Raw genomic sequence first — 23200 nt, 5'->3', positions numbered from 1 at the left:
ATAAAGCCACTTTTCGAGATACAGACACCTTACACTACATAAGTGTCGATAGGCAGCTATTTATTCATCACGGATTCCCAATTACAATGCAATGCTTGGTCATGGTAGGAGTGTTAAGTCTACGTCGTGTGGAGTCTTGATGACCTTTTCGCCATTTTTGTACTAGAGCCTCCCCGTTCTCAACTCCAATTGTTTCCCTTGTGTTGCATTAACCTGCACACGCTGACAGCAAATCCTCGTTGAAAGGTGCATGGCGCATTCTCCACGGCGACGATTGAAACGTCCATTGGTGATGCTTCAATGTGAGTGCTTACCCGGAGGCATTCTCATTCACTTGCTACTTAGCCTAAATCAGAAAGGATGTGAAACTAATGAACAGCCGATCGTTACGCGCTCGATCCTCTATCTCTCAAAGTTTACCAGAAGGCCAAACCTTGACAAAGGAGTACAACTTTCTAGAGATTGGGCGTGCAAATCGGCATGTGGAAAGCGAAAGCATTGGGGTTGACTCCTGTTCTTGAGGCTTTAGGCGGCTCACTTTTGGTATCGAGGGCAAGAATGCAAAGTGCAGACGTATCATATTCATCCAGTTAGCCACGCAAAGTATCTGGAATACAGTATGATTTCTTTTCAGTCAGGTTGAGCTTTTCCTAAGTTACCGCATTTAGAACCCAAAGCTTATGGCTGAGAGAGACTTTGGCACTTTCGTGGGTCGAAAGGACCGGCTCTCTGCCTAAGTTACCCCGTGTGGCTGGATGTTGACCAGCAGCGCCAACCCATTGATTGAGCAAGATGAACGTCGCAGGTTTCAGCCCAATTGTGTGTTGATAAAGAGACGATCTGAGAGGCAGACTCTCAGATTACATACTAATCATCAGTTAGTCACGCCTTCTCTCAACATGATGATAGATGGAACTCGCCGGAATGTAGAGATATGGTACCTCTAGCTCGTACTGCTTCCACGCCTCGCCATACTTCTCGCGACAGCGACGATGATCGCGCTCAGCGCGGTGAATGGCCATGATGGAGAAGAAGACCGGATAGAACCAAGGGAACGGACTCCGGAAGCCAGTAATCAGGCCCCACGACAGAGCAAAGTAGACGTCGCACGTATAGTGGATCTTCCGAGCATAGCCCAGCCAGCCGTCAACCATGATGACGTCTCCCTTATCCGACGTGATGGTCTTGGGGTTCTTGACGGTTTGCCACGGTAGTTGGGGGAAGGTCTTCCGGCTGACCAGCTGACCACGTTCCTCAGCTCGGAAGCCATTCTTCTGACTGTTGGTGGTATCCCAGATCCAATACGCGAATAAGTATGAGATGTATAGGGCAACGAGCGCGAAAGAATTCCACTTGTACTCGGACGGATGGTGATTCGCCAGGTAAATGGTACAGTGTGAATACGACATGGGAACGCCGGCTAGGTTCCAGACGATAAGCATGAAGCCCCATTTTTCATAGTATATGTCCCTATACATGTTAGCACGGCTATGCGTGTATTTGGAGATGGACCTACCAAGAGGATATGATGAGCTGCTCGCCTTTGGCACAGGCGTTGGCGTAGAGGTAGTGTGCGACCACCAGGAAAAGCACCTCGCCAGAGACGTACCCGTACCTCTCATATTGGCGGGCTGCGGCACCGCAGGAGAGGCCGAATATGATGAACCAGGGAATTCGCACCATAAAGAACATTTTGAAATCCAAAATGCCAAACATACGAGGATTGAGCTCGGCACCCATGAAGAAATCGTAAATAGGATAGCCAGAAACACGATGCTGCGCACCTCTCAACAGAGTCGAGAGGTAGGCGATAGTAGCTACAAGGTAGCCACTCAGGATACTTACCGTCAGCAAAGGGCCAAACTCGTCGATAACGGTATACAGCCGAAAGATGCCAGTAAGATGGAGGGCAGCCATAATAGCAATCGTAAAGTGAAACGTAAAGTAGGCGTTGCAGTAATATTTCAACTGCTTACCACCCTCGTGAGGCAGAGGCTTCCCCCAGCCCCAAACTCCCGGCAAGACACAATAGGATATAGCCTCGAAGACGAAAAATGACCAGTAGATGCGCCAAGCGCGCAGGGTCGGGAAGGCGTCGGTATACATAAGATGGCTGAGATGTTGACCAAACTGTGTCCAGCTCTGGTTCGCCTCAGGCCAGGGAATGTTGCCGTTGTAGCAGGCGGCGCCAATCCACATATACCACATCAGCAAGGGAAACCCGATCATCAGGGACGAGACACCAGCTGAGCCTCCGAATTCGAAGACGCCCGAGGTATCGACTTTGGGGTTCGTCCCGACCTCCCAGCCATCGATAAACTCACCCTTGCGGTATGTACGCTGGGTGCCTTCTGCTTCTTGAAGACCAAAATGGCTTGCGGTGGACTTTTCTTCCTTTGAATTCTTCCCGCCGTTTTGCTTTTTGGATGTAGTCGCTGTACGTTGTCTTGGGTTACCGTTTGGACTGTCGGGATGTTTGCCAGAATTGGGATCGCGGTACTCATGCCTGGAGAAGAAGTCAGCGCATGCCACTTGGTAAGGCAGCTGTCGCTATGAGGTCTTACCCGTTGGGGGTTTGGATACGTGTCGCCATGGCGGTGGGGGTTAAACTGTCTTTTTCCACAGGCAGGTAGGTATTGTGATGGCGTCTTAAATGCTCATGTTCAAATCAAGGCAAAGAAAAGCAGGACTTATTGTGGCGTCTCGGGGGATTTTATCACATCGAGTAGCAGAATACAAGAATAGTACTATCTAAACACACGTCCTCTGATGGGACCACGGATGCATCTTTCGTATAACGGAGAAACAAGCTCACGGATGGTTGTGGATCTGCCCTCGTTGATTCTGGTCAGAGGTAACGTCGAGGGAGGATGGGTGGCCAACAGGGGCTCTGATGGATTCCGTGAGAGTGCTGAGGGAAGCCAAGGCGCGCCATGCCAATCATTATCGCCGTACCCCTGACAGGCGGACTATGCAAGATTCGTCTAGATCGCAGATTGCCCCTTCACGCTAGTAATGCACGATTCCTCTAGATGCTGGATGACGGAGATGGCGAGGAATTGGGTAGTCCAAGTCAGCAAAGGTGGGCCGTTGTTTCGCAGTTTCGGACGCCCGAAACCCCGGGAAGGTAGGTGATGGGGATTGGTCTTCATCGGAAGAGCTGGACTTCTGCCCCCGTTCATTGCTGCTCGGTTTGTCTTCGTTTATCGTATACACCCGAGAAGCTGATATGTCAATCAGGTGTATTTCCCGGAGATGTGCGGGTCTCCCCTCGACAGTCCGGCTGGCCGCTCGTCAATCTTGGGCCTTTGATGTCATGACTGAGGGCCCAAGGCCGGGGGGACCCTAGATTTCACCGGCAGATCAGATGACGAGCTTCGGCAGCATCATTTATACATCTCTACGGTAAGAGGTCCAGACGAGAAGAAGAAGGGCAGTGTTCTTTACACACCTCTGAAGCTACCTAGGTACTGACAGACGTATTGCTTGTCCATTCCTCATTGCCAACCACCCTCTTGACAGTGGCACAGTTCGCCCGGTTCGACATGCCTCGATTGCATACCCTGCACCACGCTCTGGTCTAGCAGCGCTGAATGCACAGCAAAGAGCTGTTTGTTCTCTTCATCGACTTCTGGGGCGCATATCGAAGTACTCGAGCTTGCGGGGCTGTGTGTCGAGCTCTTCAATAGAGACTCCTCAGCGCTCTCGGATGGACGCTCAGTTCGATCGGCTGCCCGCAGGGGTAGATCCCTAGGTTTTGTTGGCAGCCGGGGTTGGGTTGGTGCTTGCGAAATGTCGCGCGAGTCTTCTTGCTGTCCCAACATCTTGCTCACAACCTCATCAACGCCCCTGCGCGAATGCCATGTTCACTCATTCGACGCCGAGAATGTCGCCATCAAAATGTGCCATGAGCTATACCGAGCTGGTCGTGTCCTCAATGACCCTGCCCAATAGAAGCAGTTGTGGTCGTGTCTTGCACGCCTACCATTTTCGCGTGTAGGTCTCGAATGACACATTTCGGCGACCGTAAACTTCCGCTCGAGACCGCAAGTCCCCCGCAAGGTCTTAAAAGGACATCAAATTGATCCAGTTTGACATATTTCCCCTGCTGCCTATTCACGTCACTTACAAAAAGCCTGTCGACTTTATCCAACAATGGAAAAGGATGCGCCTCAAGCACTGGTGTGGAAGCGTGCACGTCTGCCTAGCTATCAATGTACCCTGTGTCAGATATGCGCATCGTCATCCGATTGCGTTGCCATGCTCACATTGACGCCTGGAATTTAGGCAGCCTTTCGATCCGGCGGCATATAAGCGATCCCATGGTTCCCCGACGAAAACATTCGGTATGCCTTTAAGCAAGCACAACCAAAGTATCAAGACGACTCTGCATTTCAACATGGCCATCACTGAAGTCGGCTGCATGGGCGTCAAGCCTGGCCTGTCGATCACGGATCCCAGCACCCCGGAGGGCGCCATCCTCCCCGGCGTTTGGAAGACCGTCCTCACCAAGCCCGGCGGCCCGCAGCGTATCTTCTGGGGTCTTGAAAAGGAGGACTCATCCAAGGTCTGGGCGTTTTTCGACTGGAACTCGGTACAGGAGCACGTCGACTTTGCAAAGACGTATGTCGTTTGGCTCCTTCGCACCCACTGTTACTGAGAAAGTGCGCTAACCATGTCGAAGCCACGGGGCCGAGGCTGTCAAGGACATTCCTAAGGTCTGTACCCACGGGGAGTTCACCAAGCACGTTACTCTCCTGCCGTCGACTGATGTGCTCGGGTCGCCGATCACTCAAATCATTGCCAGCTACTTCCCCTCAGACATTTCAGCCGACGAGAAAGACAAGATAACCCAGCACGTGAAGGGTCTCCTATCAAAAGCCGATACCAACGACCCAGGCTACATCCCTTGGGGCTACGGCTGGGGCCTTGAGAACGATTATCCGGTGCGAGGTCTTGGCGGAAAGACCGGCACCATCTTCATGGTTCTGGTCGGCGCGCAGACGGGTGACCAGCATAACACCCTTTTCGGGGAGTTGGTCCACGCCGTCAAGAGCATGGATGGTCTGGTTGGCCTTCACCAATTCACCATGCGAAGCTTGCGTCAGGAGAGAGAGTGATGAGTTGCTAGACAAACCTCGCCAGCCCTCGAGTTTCAATCGGTAGCACTGGCGGCTATGTCTTGAATCTTGAAAGATACACGAATTGGTTGGGCGAGGGTGGTTGTGGCTACACCTCGGACGAGCCTTGTCGTTCTCGACCTCACTTCCAGGTATTCCTCCGTTTCTGACTGGCCTTATTCGTTTTGGGCTTCGCAAATACTTCATTGTTGCCTTCTTGTGCAGGGAGAGGTGCAGTAGACAGCAGAATCATTCATTACATTTATTTCAACGTGTGTTGATGAGTTGTTTGCCGATGATGAATAGCTGTGCTCTTTGACACGAAAGGTGACCAAGTGTAAGTGGTGGAAGGTCAAGCGCCCCGTGAAGACGGTTTGCCTGGAAAGGTATGAGCGGGGTTGCTGGACGAAACAAGCAGGAGAGGGGAAAGCCTTTGCTGTGCAGGGACTCGTGAGTGCCGCAAGAGCTCTGGTGGCTTGGAAAACCAAAGAAGGCTGACTTCCTAGGAAGTCGCCAGTGCCTGGTACCTTTTGAAGCGAACACAGCGATCAGCCAGCCGCCTGGGGGTGGGTGTCAGCACCTGATGGCCAGTGACTCGCGCAGTCGTCAATTCGAGCAAGAGAGATGGCCAAGCCGCCTCAAAACGGATCATGGCTACTGTTCGAGCAGGAGCGTTCCAGCAGTCGTTTGTGCACGACTGCATAAGTCGTCATGACGGAGGTGGGTGAAGCTTGAAGAGACAGCTGGCCTTGGTTTCCTAATCAGCATGCTGCCCTGCTGCGGTCTACTGAATTGAGGTACCTTGAACGCGAAGGCTAACTAAGGTACCTTGCGCAGAATGCATCTCAGCCTGCCTGAAGTTCATGCTGCCTGAATAGTAAGCTAAGGTATGTCGCGGAGAAGAGCATATAAACGGTTGGTCATACAAGTACCTTGAACTTGGGGTTCCAACCAGGTAGTACGGCATGGCAGGCTTCATTGGGTTATGCCCATGGTTATAGCGTACTTGTTGGGCTGTATGAGCGACCGACGACTTGCCTGTGTGGGTACCCAAGGTGCACGGCACCTGCCTCAGGTGCTTGTCGTAGTTCAGGCACCAAGGAAAGCAAGCGCGTCCCCCCAGGCGAGGCAGGGGCCTCCAGGCAGCAAAAGCCCAACACCCAACAACACCAAACGCAAATGCAGTGAAGACGGCCGATGCAGGCCAGAGCTTGTCAAGACAATGCACATCATCAGGGCAAACCGATCCTTGGCCAATTCTCCGGAACAAGTCCGCCTTGTACAATTGCGCCGTCTCATCTTAGGCCAACCGGTCTCTGCATCATCATTGGCTGGTCGACGCAGACGATTGTGGCTGTACACGTCTTGGCTCTGGATCAAGCGTGCCGTGACATGACCTCACAAATGGCCTTTCCAACGCTCTCAACCTCCTGAGCCGTACTCCTGAGACAGAGAGAGAAAGAGAGAGAGAGAGAGAGAGAGAGAGAGAAGAAGAGAGAGAGCAGTTCGATCCGTCGAACCCTCGAACGGTCAAAAATGCCGCTTCGCATTATACCAGCCGACGCCTCGGGCCTGCCGCCGCGACAGAGTAAGCCATCTCGACGACACCTCAGTGACGTCTGAACGAGATGCTCCGCCAGAAAGCACACCGAGCATCCCCAGCTAACCTGCGCTCCAGTCGACCTCTTCACCGGCCCCAACATCCACCATGACGCCTACCCAGAAATTCACCCGCGCCACTCCCCCCACGCAGGGAAATCAGTCCTCATTACCGGCGCAAGTCAAGGCCTCGGCCGCGCCATTGCCATCGGCTATGCCCGCGCTGGCGCCACGCGCATCGCCCTCGCTGCTCGCACAGACCTGACCACGACAACCGACCTCCTGCTCGCCGCCGCCGAGGAGGAGTCACAGCCGGCCCCCGAAGTCCTCGCCCTCGAGATGGATGTCACCGATGCCGCCAGCGTGCGCGCTGCCGCCGCTCGTCTCGACGAAGCATGGGCTGGCCGCCTCGACATACTCGTCTGCAACGCCGGCTACATGGCCTCCTTTGCGCAACTGCTCGAAGCCGACGAGGAGGACCTCATTCGCACCTTTGACGTCAACTACTGGGGCACGTATCGCTGCTGCCGTGCCTTTGTGCCCATCATGATCAGCGGTGGCGGCGACAGGACCGTCGTGACGCTGACGTCTATCGCGGCCCATTTCATCGGCGGCGGCAGCGGGGCGTATTCACTGAGTAAATTTGCGCTCGTGCGGTTGACCGAATTTTTGCAAGACGAATATGCATCGCAGGTCGGTTTTCCTCATTGACCCTGAAGAAACAAGTACAGAGACTGACCTGCCAGGGCGTGCTGGCGTATTCGGTCCACCCAGGGGCCGTGTCGACGGGCTTGTCAGACAAGCTGCCAGAGAAGTACAAGTGTAAGTCCCCCTTCAAAAAAAAAAAAAAAAAAGAAAAAAAAAAAAGACTTGCGGAGCATTGCTGACGCCTGGCAGTCCGGCTCACAGAAACACCAGAGCTCATCGGCCACTCACTGCCCTTCCTGACGAGCCAGAAGCGTGACTGGCTCGGCGGCCGCTGGGTCAGCTCCATGTGGGACCTGCCAAAGCTGCTAACCATGGAGAAGGAAGTCGTCGCCAAGGATTTGCTCAAATTCAAGTGTACTGGTTTGAATTAAGAATAGTAGGCCGGTGCAGGTATCACCTGGCTTTCCACGGAGGAGTACGGCTGCCGGCTTGCGAAGCCCATCATAGCATCGGACGACTGTATCATTATTCCTTCTTCTTCTCGTCTCCTCAGAATTCGCATTGCGAGCCCTGGCTCCTCGGCAGTCGTTCAAACAGGGATTCTCGTGGCACATCGATATCCCCATCACGATCTAGGTACCTCACAAAAACGATGGGCCCCCCGTCATGCAGCCGCCGCTCCTCGACCCTCCAACGAGAGGAGGACCGTGAAGCCATGCCGACCCTCGGGTGTGTGCGTCTCAGCCCCCCGATCCCCATCTCGGTAGAGCTTGGCCACCAGCGTGCCCTTACCATTGACTTCAATCCTCGCTGTCGTCAGCAGACCTTGAATGTTGACCGCCCTCTTCTGTATGCGACTGAAATGTCCCGCCAGGCTTTGTCGGAACTGTTGAAAGGCCAGGCCCTCAAGATCCATCCCATCGCAAGGGGCTTCAGGCGTGACGTCCATCAAGAAGAGATCCGGCGCCTCGGGTCCTGAATCCTCTCGTGACTTTTCAGGCAAAGCCCTTGCCGTATCTGAATCAACACCACTGTAGAATTGATGCGACCCATCCTCGAAATAAAATCGGCTGAACGCCAGCGCAATCTTCCACCCTGCACGGTCGCCGACACCAGGCATGCCAATGACGCAGCTCAGCACAATCAGCTCGCGTGTGTTGCCCTCGCCGCCCACGTCGGCCCTCGGCACCAGCAGGCACTCGAGGTGCGTCAGCGGCTGGCACATGTCGCTGCCGCCCTGGATAGCGATGGTCTGCGCGGCCTTGTAAGTGTACTTGGCAGGAACCGGTATCGATGTATAGAGGGCGTCGAAGTGGGAGCTCAAGTGGAACTCGTCGAGCAGCATGCCGTGCAGCATGACCTCGGCGTGGCCCGGGTCGAGGTGCAGCACGGCCTTGCGGCGGCCCGTAACGTTCTTGCGCACGATGACCGTGTCGAGTTCCGCCCCGTCATGCACGTCTCGCGGCATGCCATCAGACGTGTCCGAGCCCCACTCCGGCGGCGACTCGCGAACTTGGGACGGCGTCGCGATGCGCGTGAACAGTGTATAGGGCCTCTCAAACGGCCCGTCCGGCAGGTCCAGCAGCGCGAGCACGGCAAGGCGACGGTCGCCGAGGCGGCAGTTGAGCAGCAGCGTGTACGTCGGCTGGCCGAAAAGGAACGACGTCTCGGGGTGCGGCCGCGGCACGCTGACGAGGTCAAGCTTGAGGCCCATCTTGGTCATGGCCGAGGGCACGCCGCGCTCATCGCCAGTGCGGGCGATGGCGCCGGCGAAGCGGAAATCAAGCGGCGACTCGGCAAAGACGCTGCCGAGCGACCAGGCGCGCGGGTCGCCCGGCGCCACGGTCCACGCGAGCAGCGAGTGGTCGTCAGTCTCGCGCCAAATCTCCTCCTGCAGCCGCTGAAAGGCCCGCTTGCCCTCGCCGTAGAGCAGCGGCAGGTTGATGCCGAAGAGGCCTAGCAGGCAGTAGGCCGTGTCCTCGACGCGCGTGCACGTACGCCGCGACGCCCACGACATCTTGGTCGCGACGCTGGCGTCCTCGAGGGGGAGGCTGTGCGTGAGGTAGGCACCGTCGATGCCTGTCGCGCCCGTCAGCGCGTCCGTGATCTTGGCGCTCGCCGCCTTGGACCGGCCCACGCCGATCGACCCGATCGACACCCAGTTGGACGAGAAGAACTTGACGAGTGGCGGCGCCAGGAGCTCCTGCAGCGTCCAGCCCCGCGTGAACCAGCGACACTGCCGGAAGACGGTGTAGTCCACCTTTCTGACCTGGCCCGGTTCGACTGCTTTGGCCGGCTTCTCCTGCGCCGGAAAGTCCTCAAGGTAGGCGTAGCAGACCTGCGCGTCACGATACCATTGGTACATCGAGTTGATGGCCTCGCTGAGCTCGGCGCTGCTCGACTTGTCTATGCAGCACGTGTCGACCCAGACATAGTCGATGCCCTTGACCGTCGCTTCCTGGCACGCCCACTGAATCTTGGGGAACCCTTGCTTCGGCTTGGTCCAGCTGGTGATGGCCTTGATGTCGTGGTAGGTCACCTCATCGTCGGCCCACGTGTGCGACAGGATCGCGTAGGGCGGCACGTCCCCAGCGAAGAATTCGTGGAGCTCGTACGTCTTGGCGTATATGAGGCGCATCGTGGGCGAGAGACGAGCCGCGTGCCCTCATAGTGGCCGCTAACGTGAGAGGTTTCCGTTCCGTCTGCATCTTACATGCGGCTCTCGCGTGTTCATGCTGCTGCTGGTGGGCGGGGTATTCTCCCGTGCCGCAATGTGTGCTGGGGTTGTTGTGGAGGGCAGGGGGTTCAGCTGATGCAGGTTGAGGGACTTCGGTCCAGGGGTCATCAACAGACCTTCGACGCCAGAGGTACCACTCTCATGAACCTCATCCCGTCGTCTTTGCTACTTGTTTCGACGAGAGCCGACGACGTCAATTGTATCATCTGCTCGCGGTGTCTGAATAAAGCGAATATGACGAAAAGAATGGGACTCGTCTTGGAGGCCCACCGTCGGGGTGAGCGACCGAAGCCATCTCGGCATCCGTCCCCGACGCCAAAGATGCCGAATGGACCCCAGAGTCAGAGTCATGTACGACCACTGGCATTCTGACAATCAGCTTCGCTTACAACTTTACCATTATCCTCGTTCATTTGGGAAACAAGGCTTGTTATCGCCCAGTTGTGTGTCTCGAACCTATCGCAATCATGTCTGCCTACCCAAATCGCCTCAATGAGCTCGCCGCCCAAGACAAGGTCTGCAAGGCACGTAACACACAGTTCTTCTCCTATGAACGACATCTGACATGCTCAGGTCTTCGGCATTAAAGTCCTCACAGCCCTCGAGACCCCTCGCTTCGTCGCAAACGCCGGCTTCAACGGCATCTTCATTGATCTCGAGCACTCCACCCTCTCCCTCGGCACGGCTAGCGAGCTCTGCGTCACGTCCATGACGGCCGGCATCTCGCCCTTTGTGCGGGTGCCGGGCCATGTCGGACGAGGTTTCGTGCAACGGGTTCTCGACGGCGGCGCTCAGGGTGTCATCTTTCCCCACGTTGACACTGTCGGTATGCTACGGCCCGCCTTGTTGAAGGAACTGCGTAGAGTACTGATGCGAGAGCAGAGCAAGCCCAAGAAGCTGTCAGAGCGTGCAAATTCCCGCCGCTGGGCAAGAGATCCATTACTGGCACGCTACCGCATTTCGGCTACAAGTCTGCTTCTGTCGACAAGGTCATCAAAGTCGGCAATGCGTCGCTTTCTTCGGTGTTTGTCATGATCGAGAGCCCCGAAGCCGTGGACCGGATCGACGATATTGCCTCTGTCGAAGGCGTCGACGTCATCATGGTCGGCTCAAACGACCTGTCTATTGAGCTCGGCATTCCTGGCAAGTGGGACAGTCCTGTCTTTGACGATGCTATACGCAAGATTTCGCAGGCTGCGAAGCGCCACGGACGACTTCTCGCCCTAGCAGGTATCTACGACCGCCCAGACATTATCCACAAGTGCATCCACGAGTACGGTGTGCGATGGATCGTGGTCCAGCACGACATGTCCATGATGGCCAAGTTTATGAGCGCAGCAGTCAAGGATGTTGTGGCGCTGGAAGAAACAAAGATACTAAAGGCGTAGACAGAGATACCCGCCCATTTGCCGGGGCCTGAATGAAATGATGCCATCACGAAAGATTGAGATACCGCCCAAACACTTCCCAGTCCATCATGTCCGCGCCCGTCAACGCGAAATCAGAATCTTGGTACAGCCAGGAGAAATCGCCATCATCGATCGTCGCGCCCTCAGCCGCCGCCACATGCTCCGACAACTGCGCCTCGCCGCTCGGCTGCTCGTCCGATCCGAGGAACGCCTGGATGTCAAACATGTCCTCGAGCTGCGCAAACGGACTGACCGTGTCGTCCGTGAGCCCGGCCATGCCGATCGTCTGCGCCGCCCCGGAAAACTCGGCGGACGGCGGCGCCGTGCTGTAGGGAGGCAAGTTCCCCTGGCGCAGGGACGTCAGCGTGGCGGCGACGTCGTCGACGCGGTTGGCTGCGTCGGCGGCCTTGATGCCGTCGCCCGGGATCGATCTGTTGTGCTCGTCGGGCTCAAAGGGCAGCGAGAGGTGCTCGCATATGCGCAGGATCTCGACCCTGCGTGATGCAGCGGCGGCGTTGCCGCACTCCCCCATGACGAGGAGCAGATGGCACGCGCTGTTGAGCCAGGTCGAGTTGGCTGTCCTGGCGTGCGTGTTCATGACGCTGTCGAGGATGACGCTGAAGGCTGCGGAGAAGATGGCGTCCAGGTCGAAGAAGCCGTACATCGCTGACGGGTTGTTAGCCAGATGCCGAAGAGGGAGTTGTCTGGTCACGCACCGAGGATGCCCTGATTCTGCATGGCCGTCAGAATCATGAGGCTTCGACGAGCAGCAGCCAGGCACGGCTTGATGAGGGACTGCAGCAGGGGCTCGTCCAAACCACTGCTCTGCGTCTGGTGGCCGATGACGCCCTTTGCCGCTCTGAGCAGCAGCGGCCGCGCAGCATACATCAAGGGCTGTAACGGCCAGTGTCAGTCGTGTCCCTACGCAGACTTGCATCCAGACGACTGACCTGGTAGAGCATCAAGTGTAGTGATGCTGCCGTTCTGGTCACTTTCAGAACAGGCGCCCCGAAGTCCAGCGAGAACTCGGAGGGCATGCTACGGGCGATCTTGTGGAGGGATCGCATCACAGCCTGCACGCGGATCACGAACGCGTCCTGTCGAATCATGTGGCAGCCATAGATTGCTGGGTTTCGTCAGCAGAATGTCCACGAAGCGCATTCGGACAAGACAGCATACTTGAGTAGATCTGGCCACTGACGCGAGCCAGGCTGACATTGATGTTGATGGCATCAGGCGACTGGAAGCCGAATGACGGGAACGGCGCCTCGATCGTGATCGCGTCGTCCTCGATGCCCAGAGGGCTTTCTGTCGCTGCAGCTAGGCGTCTTTCGCTCCATCATCAGTTCTCTCTTCGGGCATGTTTTGAGACGGACCGTGTACCTGTCTTGCATGTAGATCGTCCACCAGAGTCTGTTCGACTTGACCCATTCCGACTGCAGCTGACGTCGCGTATGGGCCTTCTTATGCAGGCGACAGGAGATCGCCAGCCGCAAGGCTGTGCTTGACTGCTACGTTTTAGTTTGGATTTGGGGGGGCGCGATATGCCGGTCCTTGGGCTGTACTGACGTAAAAGTATGCGTCGTCTTTCCGATCGAGGTTCTGCAGGTAGACAGCCGCCAGGCCGAGGATGCCCATGATCGGCGTGCTCGTAGCGCGCCAGGTCGACACGCTCGGCAGAGAGCCCATGGCAAAGTCAAAAAGCTCGATGCCGGGGTTCTTCTTCCGCTCTGTTGACTTGACTGCAAACTGGATGCCCACGGCTAGCACGAGAATGGTTTCGCAGAAGCGCAGGATCGAATCCTGCTTTAGCTTGTCAGGGTTCTCGTAGAGCTGGTCTACCTGGTCCAGCACGTCCCGAGGATCGAAGAATTGCTGCGAGACCCCGACAAAGGAGAGGAGCGTCTCGACGAGGAACGCGGCGTCTGATTCGGGCGGCAGCATGTCGAGGATTGTCCTGTGCGGGTGAGATGACGGGCGGCCCGGCTGGAGGGAGCCGCGGTCGTCGTGACTTGGGTGTGAGGGCAGGCTCGGGCGCGAGGCGAGCAGACTCCGCACATCGGTCCGCAGATCGTAGCTGGAGCTGATGGCATCGCCTGTGGGGTCGGCGGATGGTGTTGTGTGTGACGCGCTGATGGGATAACTCGATGTGCGGCCGTGGCGGCTGGGTTCGGTCCGGAAGCCATACGCAGGCGAGGGGGTCTCCGGTTGACGGGTGCCATCGTTGGTGACAGATGCTGTGGACGAGAGAACGACATGGCCCTCGCTTTCGGATCTTGCGACTGCATGGTCAATGAGCATCATCTCATGATGAGGTGCCAGGACACCGCGCGGGGAGGCTGCTCACCTCGTGCTACCTTGGCTGACGGCTGGCCGCTCTGTTGTTCGTACAAATGCAGACGATCTTCGAGATTCTGGATATCCCTACTACAATCAGCAGCTGAACAAAGTGACATATACAGGAATCATGGTACAACTCACGAGACGGAAAACAACTTTCGTTTGCCGTGTCCTGGGAACTGGCATTCGAGGTTTCGCTTCGAGCAATACCGACACGGATAGCTCCCCGAGCACTTGACCTTCTTGCTCCGGCATGTATGGCACCTGGGATACGTCAATTACGTCCTCGCATGGCAGGGCAGTCCTCATGCAAAGCCAAGCCGAATCTCGGGCCACGGGCGGGGGCATGGGGCCAAACTCACGCAGCGGCCGACCGGGCGACCTTGCCAGGCTGCGGCTCGGCCGGTGCCGACTCTTCTCGCTCCATCTGCGCCGAAGGAAGCAGTTATGGGCCGGGCGGCGAGCCGAATCGCGGGGCCGAAGTGTGCTGTCGTTCGCGGTCGGCGTCGCAGGGTGTTCGCCAAGGCTGGTGGCCATGTTCGCCCAACTGAGCCGATTGCCCCGCGTCAGGGTCGTCAACCCTCGGCTCTGGTTCCGAAGCCGGCGGTATGCGCATGACTCGCGCGGGCGGAGGCAGATTGTGCTTCGTCCCGTCTCGACAAAAGCCGACGAAGCACGGGTCGCAGCTGACAGGGATATAAATGAAGTTTAGACCCCCGAGTTCGGAAAAACGTCGGGGCGGGGAGTACCGTGCACAATTCAAGGTGCACGGGCCCTATATAGCATATATGGTAAAAAAAATTTAAAAAAAAACTATCTTAAGAATTAAGGGTATTTAAGATATATATTTTAATATATATTAGGCATATGCTTAGTATATGCTAAGTATATACTAAGTATATACCCTTAGGTTAGTTAGCCTTAAAGAGTCTCCGAACTGGGTAGGATGAAGTTGAGACTCACCCCTGTGAGCTGCATCCCGGTCGAGACGAAGGGGCTTTACTTCAGCTCAGCGGTCTTGCAATACCCAAAGTTGCTCCTTTACGATTGTGAGGTGCCAACCATGGCCTGAGCTATTCAGCTACTGAGAATCGAGTCCAGTGCCTTGGTGACATTCAATTGGAGCATTTGTTCACTTGGTGGCGATAGTATATCGACTTATTTCAGGCGACAGCTCTCTCCATCGGTCTAGCACCTTATGTGGTGCCAGTGACCGAGGAACTGCCAGTGAAAAGGCGTACTGGCCTTTTCCCATCCGAGTATCGTTTCCAATCATTGCCTTACGAATTAAAACCACTTGCGTTTGGGTGGCTCAGCATGCATTCCGCATGCAGGTCATGCAGCCTTGCGAAGTGGTGAGCGGCTAATTGTTACATATTATCCAAGGCTGATCCTGCGCCTCAGCAGCTCGTTCTCGGGGAGGGTCGTGCGTGACTTCATCTCCTCCTTCATACAGGGGCACAGAGACCCTTTGTTTGGTTTTTTCTTCGTCTTGCTCTGTGTCTAATAATCATACATTCAAGGCCTCGTCCCAGCGAGACGCTTGACGACCAGCCCCTTACACCGATGATCTCTTAAAGAACCTTCATTCCGCCTCGATACCACATAGTCTGGACTATTAGCCATACCACTAGGTTATCATAAGGCCCAAACTCACAGATCACCAAGATGTGGCTTCTCAAAACCGATGACCTCACCCTTCACTGTTTCTTCGGCTACATTCCGGAGTACTCCATCCTCTCACACACGTGGGAAACTGAAGAAATCACCCACCAGGAAATGCTGAACCCCACCGACGAGGTGCGGCGCAAAGCCGGCTACCAGAAGATTCACGTGTGTGCTGCGGAGAGTCGAAAGCTGGGCTATTCCTATACCTGGATCGACACATGCTGCATCGACAAGTCCAGCAGCGCCGAGCTGTCTGAGGCCATCAATTCCATGTTTTCCTGGTATCGCGATTCAGAGCTATGCCTGGTCTACCTCCAAGACTATCAACCTAGTCCGAGGTCGGCCTTTATGAATGACATAGGTCATTGCAGGTGGTTCACCCGGGGCTGGACTCTACAGGAAGTCCTCGCACCCGCAAATGTCAGTTTTTACACCGCAGATTGGACGGCCATGGGCACCAAGGAAGAGCACGCGCAAGTTCTTTCAGGCTTCCTCTCCATCGACCGGGGTCATTTGACCGATGGCCTTCTCGAAGGCATAAGCGTAGCGACAAAGATGAGTTGGGCTGCACACCGTCAGACGTCAAGGGTAGAAGACATGGCCTACTGCCTCATGGGCTTGTTCGATATCAACATGCCGCTTCTCTACGGTGAAGGGTCTAAAGCCTTCCTCCGGTTGCAAGAAGAAATCATGAAAGTTGACGATGGTTCTTCAATCTTCTTTTGGAAGACGGCAGACGATGAGCATCGGACTCTGAGAGGCCCTCTGGCCCGAAGCCCACTGGAGTTCTCACACGTATCCACAGGTCGCGCAGCATGGAGCGACATATCCTCGTTGGAGACGCCCTTCGCCATGACGAACAAGGGCCTGCAACTGCACGCACCCCTGGCTCCTATCCACAGACTGTATGACGAGTGCGTCTATGATGCCAGGTTGAAAGCTGAACTCGGGAGCATCATAGCTCAGGATGGTGGCTTTTCCAAGACCCTTTACGTTGCGGCCCTCTCCCCGACAACCAATTTTCGCCAGCTGGGCTTGCTCGTTAGACCTCTGGACAGCAGCTTGAAGCTGTTTGTCAGGGATTACACCCAAACGGTGCTAGACTTTCACTGGGCGGCTTTTGACGCAGAGGGACAGGCGACCCCGGCGTTCGAAATGACGCAGTTCTATCTAAGCCAACATACAATTCAGAAACTATCCCAGTCGCAGCTGGACAGAACGGCAACACAGTTGCCAGTCAGGAGACTTGATCTCTACCCGTTCTGTTCCGTTGAGACCATCCAGTCGCAAAGGCCGCTCGAGGCGCGCGGCGAAGACTGTCTGAACGCAGAAGGACGCGTCACAAACAGGTATCCCGGCCACGCCCTTCACAGAGTGAAGTATTGCAGTACGCCGGACGTGCTCGGCTGGACTGGCTGCTCGCTCATGTTGAGAGACGCAACAACCGACAAAGTGTGGGGGCCTCTCTGGGTCGTATGCCGCATCCGTCCCGCGTTCCTGCTGCACGATTCGACGGTCTCATGGTTGATTCTGACCGGCTCCATCGCCAAAAGACTCTGCAGCTTAAAAGACGCCAGAGAGATCGACGATTTGCTTCGGGCAGAGCATCACGGCACTCGGTTTAAGGGGAAATTTTATGCAGACTCGGTGGAGCAGACCTTCGTTTACAGGGACGGGGGCGAAGCCAGCAACATGTCGGTCCGCCTGGTATTCACGCAGCACAGGCAGGCGGCGACTCTCACGATTACCGCATATATTAAAGTAAGGCTATGACCCGTGTGTGGATATATTTCGGCATCTTCGTGGGTCTTCCAGCCAGCATCATGATGGGCCGCTATCCGAAGATCCGCTACACCACACTACGCAGAGAGTTGTTTGTGTCTCTAATGTGGGTGTAAGAGGAACTTGGCAGGGATTCAATCATTGTACTTTTCATGCAAGCGGCGCTCAAGAATGAGCTTTTTAACAACTCATCAATGTCAGTAAACGTCTATCATGTCATCCCTTCAGGAGCGAGAACGACCTCAGGTACGACGGTAGGAACTGGGCGCCAGATGTTATGGCAGAATTCAGTTTTCGGACCATCTCTATAATATCGCTTGACCGCACTGTATCAGATAAGAATCTTTCAAGTAGGCAGTCTAGCCGCTCCCCTTGGCTTCAAATTACATGAGACCGGTCTCGCTCCTAAAGGGATATAGCCGAGTGTGAATCCGGGCAAGGGTAGGCAAGATAAGCAAACTGTTTATCTCGTAGCACGAGATACTTAGACTAGGCGTAAAAACTGGCTTCAAATCCACGACGAGGTTCGCTCGTGGATCTTCTCATCTAGTCAGATGCTTGGCAATGAGAGCTGATATTCCTTGAATGCAAGACTCAACGCTACACAAACCACCCTGATGAATGAAACCAGATTTCGAGTCCTTAGTAAAAGTGCTAGGTGACCGACGCTGGCCACGAGGGTACATACCTAGTTTAATATTAAGTATATATCGATACTCCTTATCTAAATTGAAAAAGAAAGGGTATTAATATTAATAATACGAAATTTAATATTATCTAATTATATAGCGAGTAGCGTATAATACGGTATTATAAATAGAGTATTAGGAAGGCGCAGACCGTTAGATATTATATCTGTATCGGTAGCTCGATGCCGGGTATAACGGGCGAGCTCTGCCCCTCCCCCTATAAGCCCCAATCCGCAAGCCCCAAGGACCCAACCCAAGCACCCAAGCACCCAAACACCCAAGCATAGCAAAGAGCAGCCTCAGCACAGCCGCAACCGCAGCCTATATCGGCTTCCGGCGGTGATGCCCGTGTCATGCATAGCTACATCAGGTGCTTGATTTGGCTCTCTAATGATGCGCTTCGTCGACTCGGCCTGTAGCTCTAAAGTGCCGCCCAGCAGTAGTCGAGCTACCACACCATGTCCGTACCGTAGGTGAGCAAATTAACGGGCAATGGCTATTTAACAAGAGTCGGGATCGGATTCAAGGAAGCGAGCCAAACTGTGCTATCTATCACCAGTTCAGGGCGCACCAAACCTTATGCAAGGACAAGCATCAACCTCCCACTCCAGCACGGCCAGTCTTCCGTCAGCCAACCTCACCAGTGTGTCACTCACCCACAAACGCATCCAGTGACCCAAGCCGAAGCCTGCCCAAACACAACAACACATCAAACGACTCTCGCCGTGGTATTATAGCCTACTCCTCGCGGGGCCCAGATTCAAGGCTTCTCTCGACAAACAGATCAAAACCCCAGAGACCAACCCGCCAACGCGCCCGTGCCTCCGATATCGTGTCAAACTCCCATGTCCCAAAAATTGTCCAGGTATAAAAACCGCCATCCCACAAGAGATATATCATAGCCGCCCGCTCCACCTCCCTTCCCGTCCGCCGCAGCCGTCGAGCTCGCAAGACCGTTTGTCTTCTCCGCGGCTATTAATGGGGCGCCAAAGTCTTGTCGGCCCGGATTCGCCGAGCGCGGAACGAGTAGGAGGGGTTTGTTGTTGGGGGGGGACCGGTTTCAAACAATGCACCCAAATTCTCCAACCCATAAATAACATCCGTGTAAACGCCTTGCCTCTTTTTTCAAGGGCACTTTCTCCCTTTTCATGCTCCTCAGATGCATCTCTCAAATCCTCTGTACTAAATGTGTTGTTTGGGTCCCAAGCCTCTCGTGTGGGAGGGAGAGGACCCGCCTCTGCAGGAGCAGAGCACTCTTCGCCCGGGACTGCCTTTCATGGGACTGCCTCTCCCGGGAATACTGCACTCGGATATATCACCCCGGAATGATGCTTGTCGCCAGCAGGTGATAGTTGTTGACCTTGAGCGACCGAAACTGCGACCGCTGGTAGTTGGCGCCAGACCCGCTGATCACCAGCCTCCCGTCCTTGTTGATGCCAATGTCGCCAAACGTCTCGCTGAGCTCCTCGTACGCCGCGCGCGGCCGGGCGTCCTTGAGCTCGGAGAGGATGCGCCCGCTCCAGATGCCGAGACAGGCGTCGCCGCGGAGGAGGAAGTAGGGGTTCAGAGGCGGCAGCAGGGAGTCTGCGCAGGTCAGCAAGGCGTCACTTCGAATATCGCGCACAAGAACTCAAAGGGAAACGCACCTAAGTCTACAAAGCGGATCCGCAGGTAATCCACAGACCGAAGCTTATGCAGCGCCCGAATACCCTGGACAACGAGCAGCTCAAACGCATCAATGAACCCCGTGTCCTGGATGCCGCTGCCAGACTCGTGGAACACGGGCACAGGTCGGCAGCAGTTCTTGACGGTGATGTCGATACTCTTCAGCCGCGTCGTGCGAGGGTCGGTCAGTTCGGCGAGGACGCGGAAGAAGGACTTGCAGATCCGGCCCGTGTAAGAAAAGTGCTCGAGCTGGGGCACGGCCTCGGCGAGCTTGGTGCAAAAGTGGACGGTCCGGCAGACCTTGACGTGGTGGGCCGGGTAGGTGACCTCGCGGCGGTAGTCGCTCTCGAGGCAGAGGTGAAGGCTTTTGAGGTGGGCGGCGGGCAGGTCGGGCAGGACGCGGGCCATGGAGAGATAGCTCTTGGACTTGGGCTTGGAGTAGGAGCCGTGCCAGTCGGTGAGGTTGGGCAGGGACGAGAGGATCGACTTGAAATCCTCGTCGGTGCGCATGAGGTTCCACTGGCCCCTCGTGACGAGCGTGCGGACGGATTCGAGGATCGGCAGGGCCCAGTCGTTGGGGCCAGCCCAGGAGGAATGCTGCACCATGGGCGCCTTCTTCCGCTCCCCGCCCTCGAGCGTCAGGATCATGACGAACGGCAGCGTCTCGGCGACGAAGAGGAGGGCCTCCTCGAGGGTGCAGTTGTTGGCCGGTAGCGTGTACGTCGCGTTGGTGAGGCCGTCGGACGTCACTGTCGGTAGCGCCAGGGCGGAACTCAGGGCTAGCGGGCCGTACTTTGGCTGGAAGACGGGGAACCACAGCTCAATGTGCTTGACGTAGTAACGCAGGTCATCGTGTGCGGCAAAGAAGGTCATGGCGGCGTGGACCGAGTCGATGGTCGCCTTGAGCTTCAAGTGTCGGAACAGCCTCTGCTGGATCAGGATCCTCCATGTGTGATTGATCAGCGCCAGCTCGGACAGCTCTCTCCTACGCGAATGTCGCAGCGCCGTGTTCCAGCTCTTGGTGACGCTCTGCATGTCGACGGAGCTTTTTCGACTTTGTCGACACACGGTAGCCAAAGAGGTGGTCGAGGATCATCTCGTGCAACCTCGGAGGGCAGATCGAGCAGGCTCAGCTTCATCTCGAGCACCGTCTCAAAGTGTTCCGAGTAGGGCGTCGTCGTGAAGCCGGCGTCGTGCTCGAAATCCAGCATGTCCTCGTCGCCCGACAGATAGTGGTAGTTGGCATGCCGCGGTTCGGAGTGGGGAAACGGCGTGCTGCTGGGCCGCGTCGGCGGGACAAAGTCGGAGCCCTTGGTCTGGTCGAGGGGCGGGCTGGAGGAGCCGGGAGAGACGGGATTCGAGGCAATGTTGAGGACGGTGCTGCCGATGATCGAGGCAGCCATGATGTGTGTCAACTCTTCCTCGGCGGCCCTGCCCTCGCATCCGTCTCGCAGGGCTCGGTCGGGGCCGGTGTGCCGACTGTCTGCAGGCCTGGCAGACATGTCGCTGCTGGGATCGGCGCAATCGCCGGTGCGCGTTTATCGGGTATCGAGAGGTGTGCGGTTGATTTAAAGTATGATGATGATGACGACGACGCTTTCGCTACGGCGGATGTCGTGTGCGTCAAGTTTGCCGTCTTTGCGGTGGTGGGCGGTGTCGTCGGGCGGTTGGATGGTCGTTCGATTCTCTCGCTGATTTGGAAGCACCACCAAGTTGATGTGACGCCTGACGACCTTGATGGTTTGCTTCAAACAGAAGAAGATGGCGAAACGGGTGGGAATATTCCGAAGCGACGAACACGAGAATCGGAAAGAGAGGAAAAAGGAAAAAAGAAGTTAGTATGAAAGGAATGGAGAGACCGTGGCGTACGGTAGGCGGGGGAAATGAGATGTCAATAGTCGAACGTCCCCTTTGGATGGGTTGAGATTGGGAGGGATGAGCCACTTTACGCGGTCTCGGCGGATGGTCGCGTGCGCAATGAAGAAGCCACGCGCACAGTCGGTTCCAATGGTGTCGTCGTTGTCTTCGGTTTCGTTTTCGGCGATGATCGAGAGCAGAGGAGGTAGCAATGTCGGGCGGCTCAGGCACGGTGGACTGCACAGCAGCAGAGGGGTGGGTGGAAAGGAAAGATCACGAGATGAGGCAGGACCAGTGTTTGCGACGTAGGATCGGAGGTTTAGGAGACCAAAGTAAAGTCAAAGTAGAGTCAAAGTAGAGTCAAAAAGTTTTCGGATCTCCACTTTGCAGGGAGTGGGTAAAGTAGGGTTCCCAGTTGTCAGCCAACGGAGCAGGTGGCAAAAATTGGGGAGAGGAGGGGGGGGGGTGGGGGGTTATCAAGGCGCACATACACATAGGGTACACAAAGGGAGATGGGGCAGGAAATGATGAATTTTTTTCTTCGGAGGGGGGGGGGGGGGGGGGGAGAAGGAGCAGCAAACCCAACTGACCTGACATGACCAATGTGAGTTTGGTCCATTTTCAGTTGATGAGAGTACCAGTGACAGACTGATGAGACCCGCGGACCCCCTAAAAAGGATGGCGGGGCAGTTCGTGTTGGCCGTACTCAGTACTTGATAAATTAATTGGGCAGGGGGGTGGGGGGGCTCGAATGTCTGCGGTGCAAGCGTTGCCGGCGATCACCTCATGCAATGTGCACCGCCACGCACCGCCACGGCTTACCTTATCAGATCATGCATGCACTTTGGCAATGGAGGAAGTCTCATCTGGAGGCTTGTCTCGGAGAGGGGTGTCTCTTCCATCTGGTCCTACCTACTCTATCTATTCCGTCGATTGAATTTCTTGTCAAACATTGGTCATGTGGATATTTTTCACTACATTCAGCCATTCTTTAACCTCATCGAAATTGGCTTGCAGAGACCGCAGGTCTGCTCTGCACATGGAGCCGACCCAGCCAGGATGACGACCTAATCAAGATCAAGACCCAGCCAGGATGACGACCCGGATGATGACGACCTGGATGGTGCCTCCGTGTTTTGCTTACCCACGAGGCACAGGCGTCAAACCTCCAGCCGCAGCCACGGCTTACGCAGCATCAAGCTCAATCGGCGACAACCATGTGCAGCCGCAAAGTGTACCAAGGCAACCCTCTGACGCCAGCCTCTCTCAGCCCAGCCTTGTCGAGGTGCACACAAAGGCAGCCAGCAGAGGCAAACAGCAGGCCATTTCCCAAGACCCGTGTGCTCGGGACCCGATCATCGTGCCGTCGGCGATCGTGTGATGGCGATATACATGCAGCTGGAGCACGGTCGAGCAGATCACCCATGTTCTTGAGCCAGCCATTTATCCCTTTCACAATCAAGGCACAACCTCTACATAACACAGCCAGGCACATTGCCCATCGGACCGGCGTGTCGCATCAGATGGGCAAACCGCTGAGACGAGAGACGCGGCGTCGTGTCGTCGAGCTCGAAACACGCCGTTTCACCAGAGCCTGGCCCACACTTAATTCAGAGGCACGTTGGCCTGCGCGCACTGAACTGGGCGATTAGCCGCCCGCCGCCCCAACACGGCCCCGCACCGTCA

The 23200-nt window shown here is 55.9% G+C and overlaps 8 protein-coding genes across 8 annotated transcripts; 4 read left to right on the top strand and 4 right to left on the bottom strand.

Annotated features, from left to right (window-relative positions):
- Nucleotides 1–878: 878 nt before the first annotated feature.
- VDAG_06020 (Delta(24(24(1)))-sterol reductase) lies at nt 879–2593 on the bottom strand (the record flags this gene model as incomplete). The annotated part of the gene is made up of 3 exons (XM_009659034.1): nt 879–1470; nt 1517–2506; nt 2565–2593. The coding sequence occupies 3 exons, from the start codon at nt 2591–2593 to the stop codon at nt 879–881; spliced, it is 1611 nt and encodes a 536-aa protein (XP_009657329.1).
- Nucleotides 2594–4399: 1806 nt separating this feature from the next.
- On the top strand, nt 4400–5120 carry VDAG_06019 (uncharacterized protein; the record flags this gene model as incomplete). The annotated part of the gene is made up of 2 exons (XM_009659033.1): nt 4400–4623; nt 4685–5120. The coding sequence occupies 2 exons, from the start codon at nt 4400–4402 to the stop codon at nt 5118–5120; spliced, it is 660 nt and encodes a 219-aa protein (XP_009657328.1).
- A 1536-nt stretch (nt 5121–6656) lies between these two features.
- VDAG_06018 (uncharacterized protein) lies at nt 6657–7798 on the top strand (the record flags this gene model as incomplete). Its single annotated transcript, XM_009659032.1, has 4 exons — nt 6657–6708; nt 6799–7412; nt 7466–7541; nt 7617–7798. The coding sequence occupies 4 exons, from the start codon at nt 6657–6659 to the stop codon at nt 7796–7798; spliced, it is 924 nt and encodes a 307-aa protein (XP_009657327.1).
- Nucleotides 7799–8031: 233 nt separating this feature from the next.
- On the bottom strand, nt 8032–10005 carry VDAG_06017 (HET domain-containing protein; the record flags this gene model as incomplete). Its single annotated transcript, XM_009659031.1, has 1 exon — nt 8032–10005. The coding sequence occupies one exon, from the start codon at nt 10003–10005 to the stop codon at nt 8032–8034; it is 1974 nt and encodes a 657-aa protein (XP_009657326.1).
- A 566-nt stretch (nt 10006–10571) lies between these two features.
- Nucleotides 10572–11492, top strand: VDAG_06016 (HpcH/HpaI aldolase; the record flags this gene model as incomplete). The annotated part of the gene is made up of 3 exons (XM_009659030.1): nt 10572–10619; nt 10678–10930; nt 10987–11492. 3 exons carry the CDS (start codon nt 10572–10574, stop codon nt 11490–11492), a joined length of 807 nt encoding a protein of 268 aa, XP_009657325.1.
- Nucleotides 11493–11538: 46 nt separating this feature from the next.
- On the bottom strand, nt 11539–14280 carry VDAG_06015 (uncharacterized protein; the record flags this gene model as incomplete). Its single annotated transcript, XM_009659029.1, has 9 exons — nt 11539–12179; nt 12230–12407; nt 12464–12639; nt 12693–12841; nt 12897–13021; nt 13083–13795; nt 13861–13937; nt 13995–14117; nt 14216–14280. 9 exons carry the CDS (start codon nt 14278–14280, stop codon nt 11539–11541), a joined length of 2247 nt encoding a protein of 748 aa, XP_009657324.1.
- A 1241-nt stretch (nt 14281–15521) lies between these two features.
- On the top strand, nt 15522–18279 carry VDAG_06014 (HET domain-containing protein; the record flags this gene model as incomplete). Its single annotated transcript, XM_009659028.1, has 3 exons — nt 15522–17282; nt 17532–17549; nt 18124–18279. The coding sequence occupies 3 exons, from the start codon at nt 15522–15524 to the stop codon at nt 18277–18279; spliced, it is 1935 nt and encodes a 644-aa protein (XP_009657323.1).
- A 1028-nt stretch (nt 18280–19307) lies between these two features.
- On the bottom strand, nt 19308–21159 carry VDAG_06013 (uncharacterized protein; the record flags this gene model as incomplete). Its single annotated transcript, XM_009659027.1, has 3 exons — nt 19308–19576; nt 19639–20686; nt 20764–21159. 3 exons carry the CDS (start codon nt 21157–21159, stop codon nt 19308–19310), a joined length of 1713 nt encoding a protein of 570 aa, XP_009657322.1.
- Between the last annotated feature and the right edge of the window lie 2041 nt (nt 21160–23200).

Source organism: Verticillium dahliae, genomic scaffold (assembly GCF_000150675.1).
Source record: "Verticillium dahliae VdLs.17 supercont1.13 genomic scaffold, whole genome shotgun sequence".
NCBI lineage: Eukaryota > Fungi > Ascomycota > Sordariomycetes > Glomerellales > Plectosphaerellaceae > Verticillium > Verticillium dahliae.
This window is presented reverse-complemented; position numbering and strand designations above follow the sequence as displayed.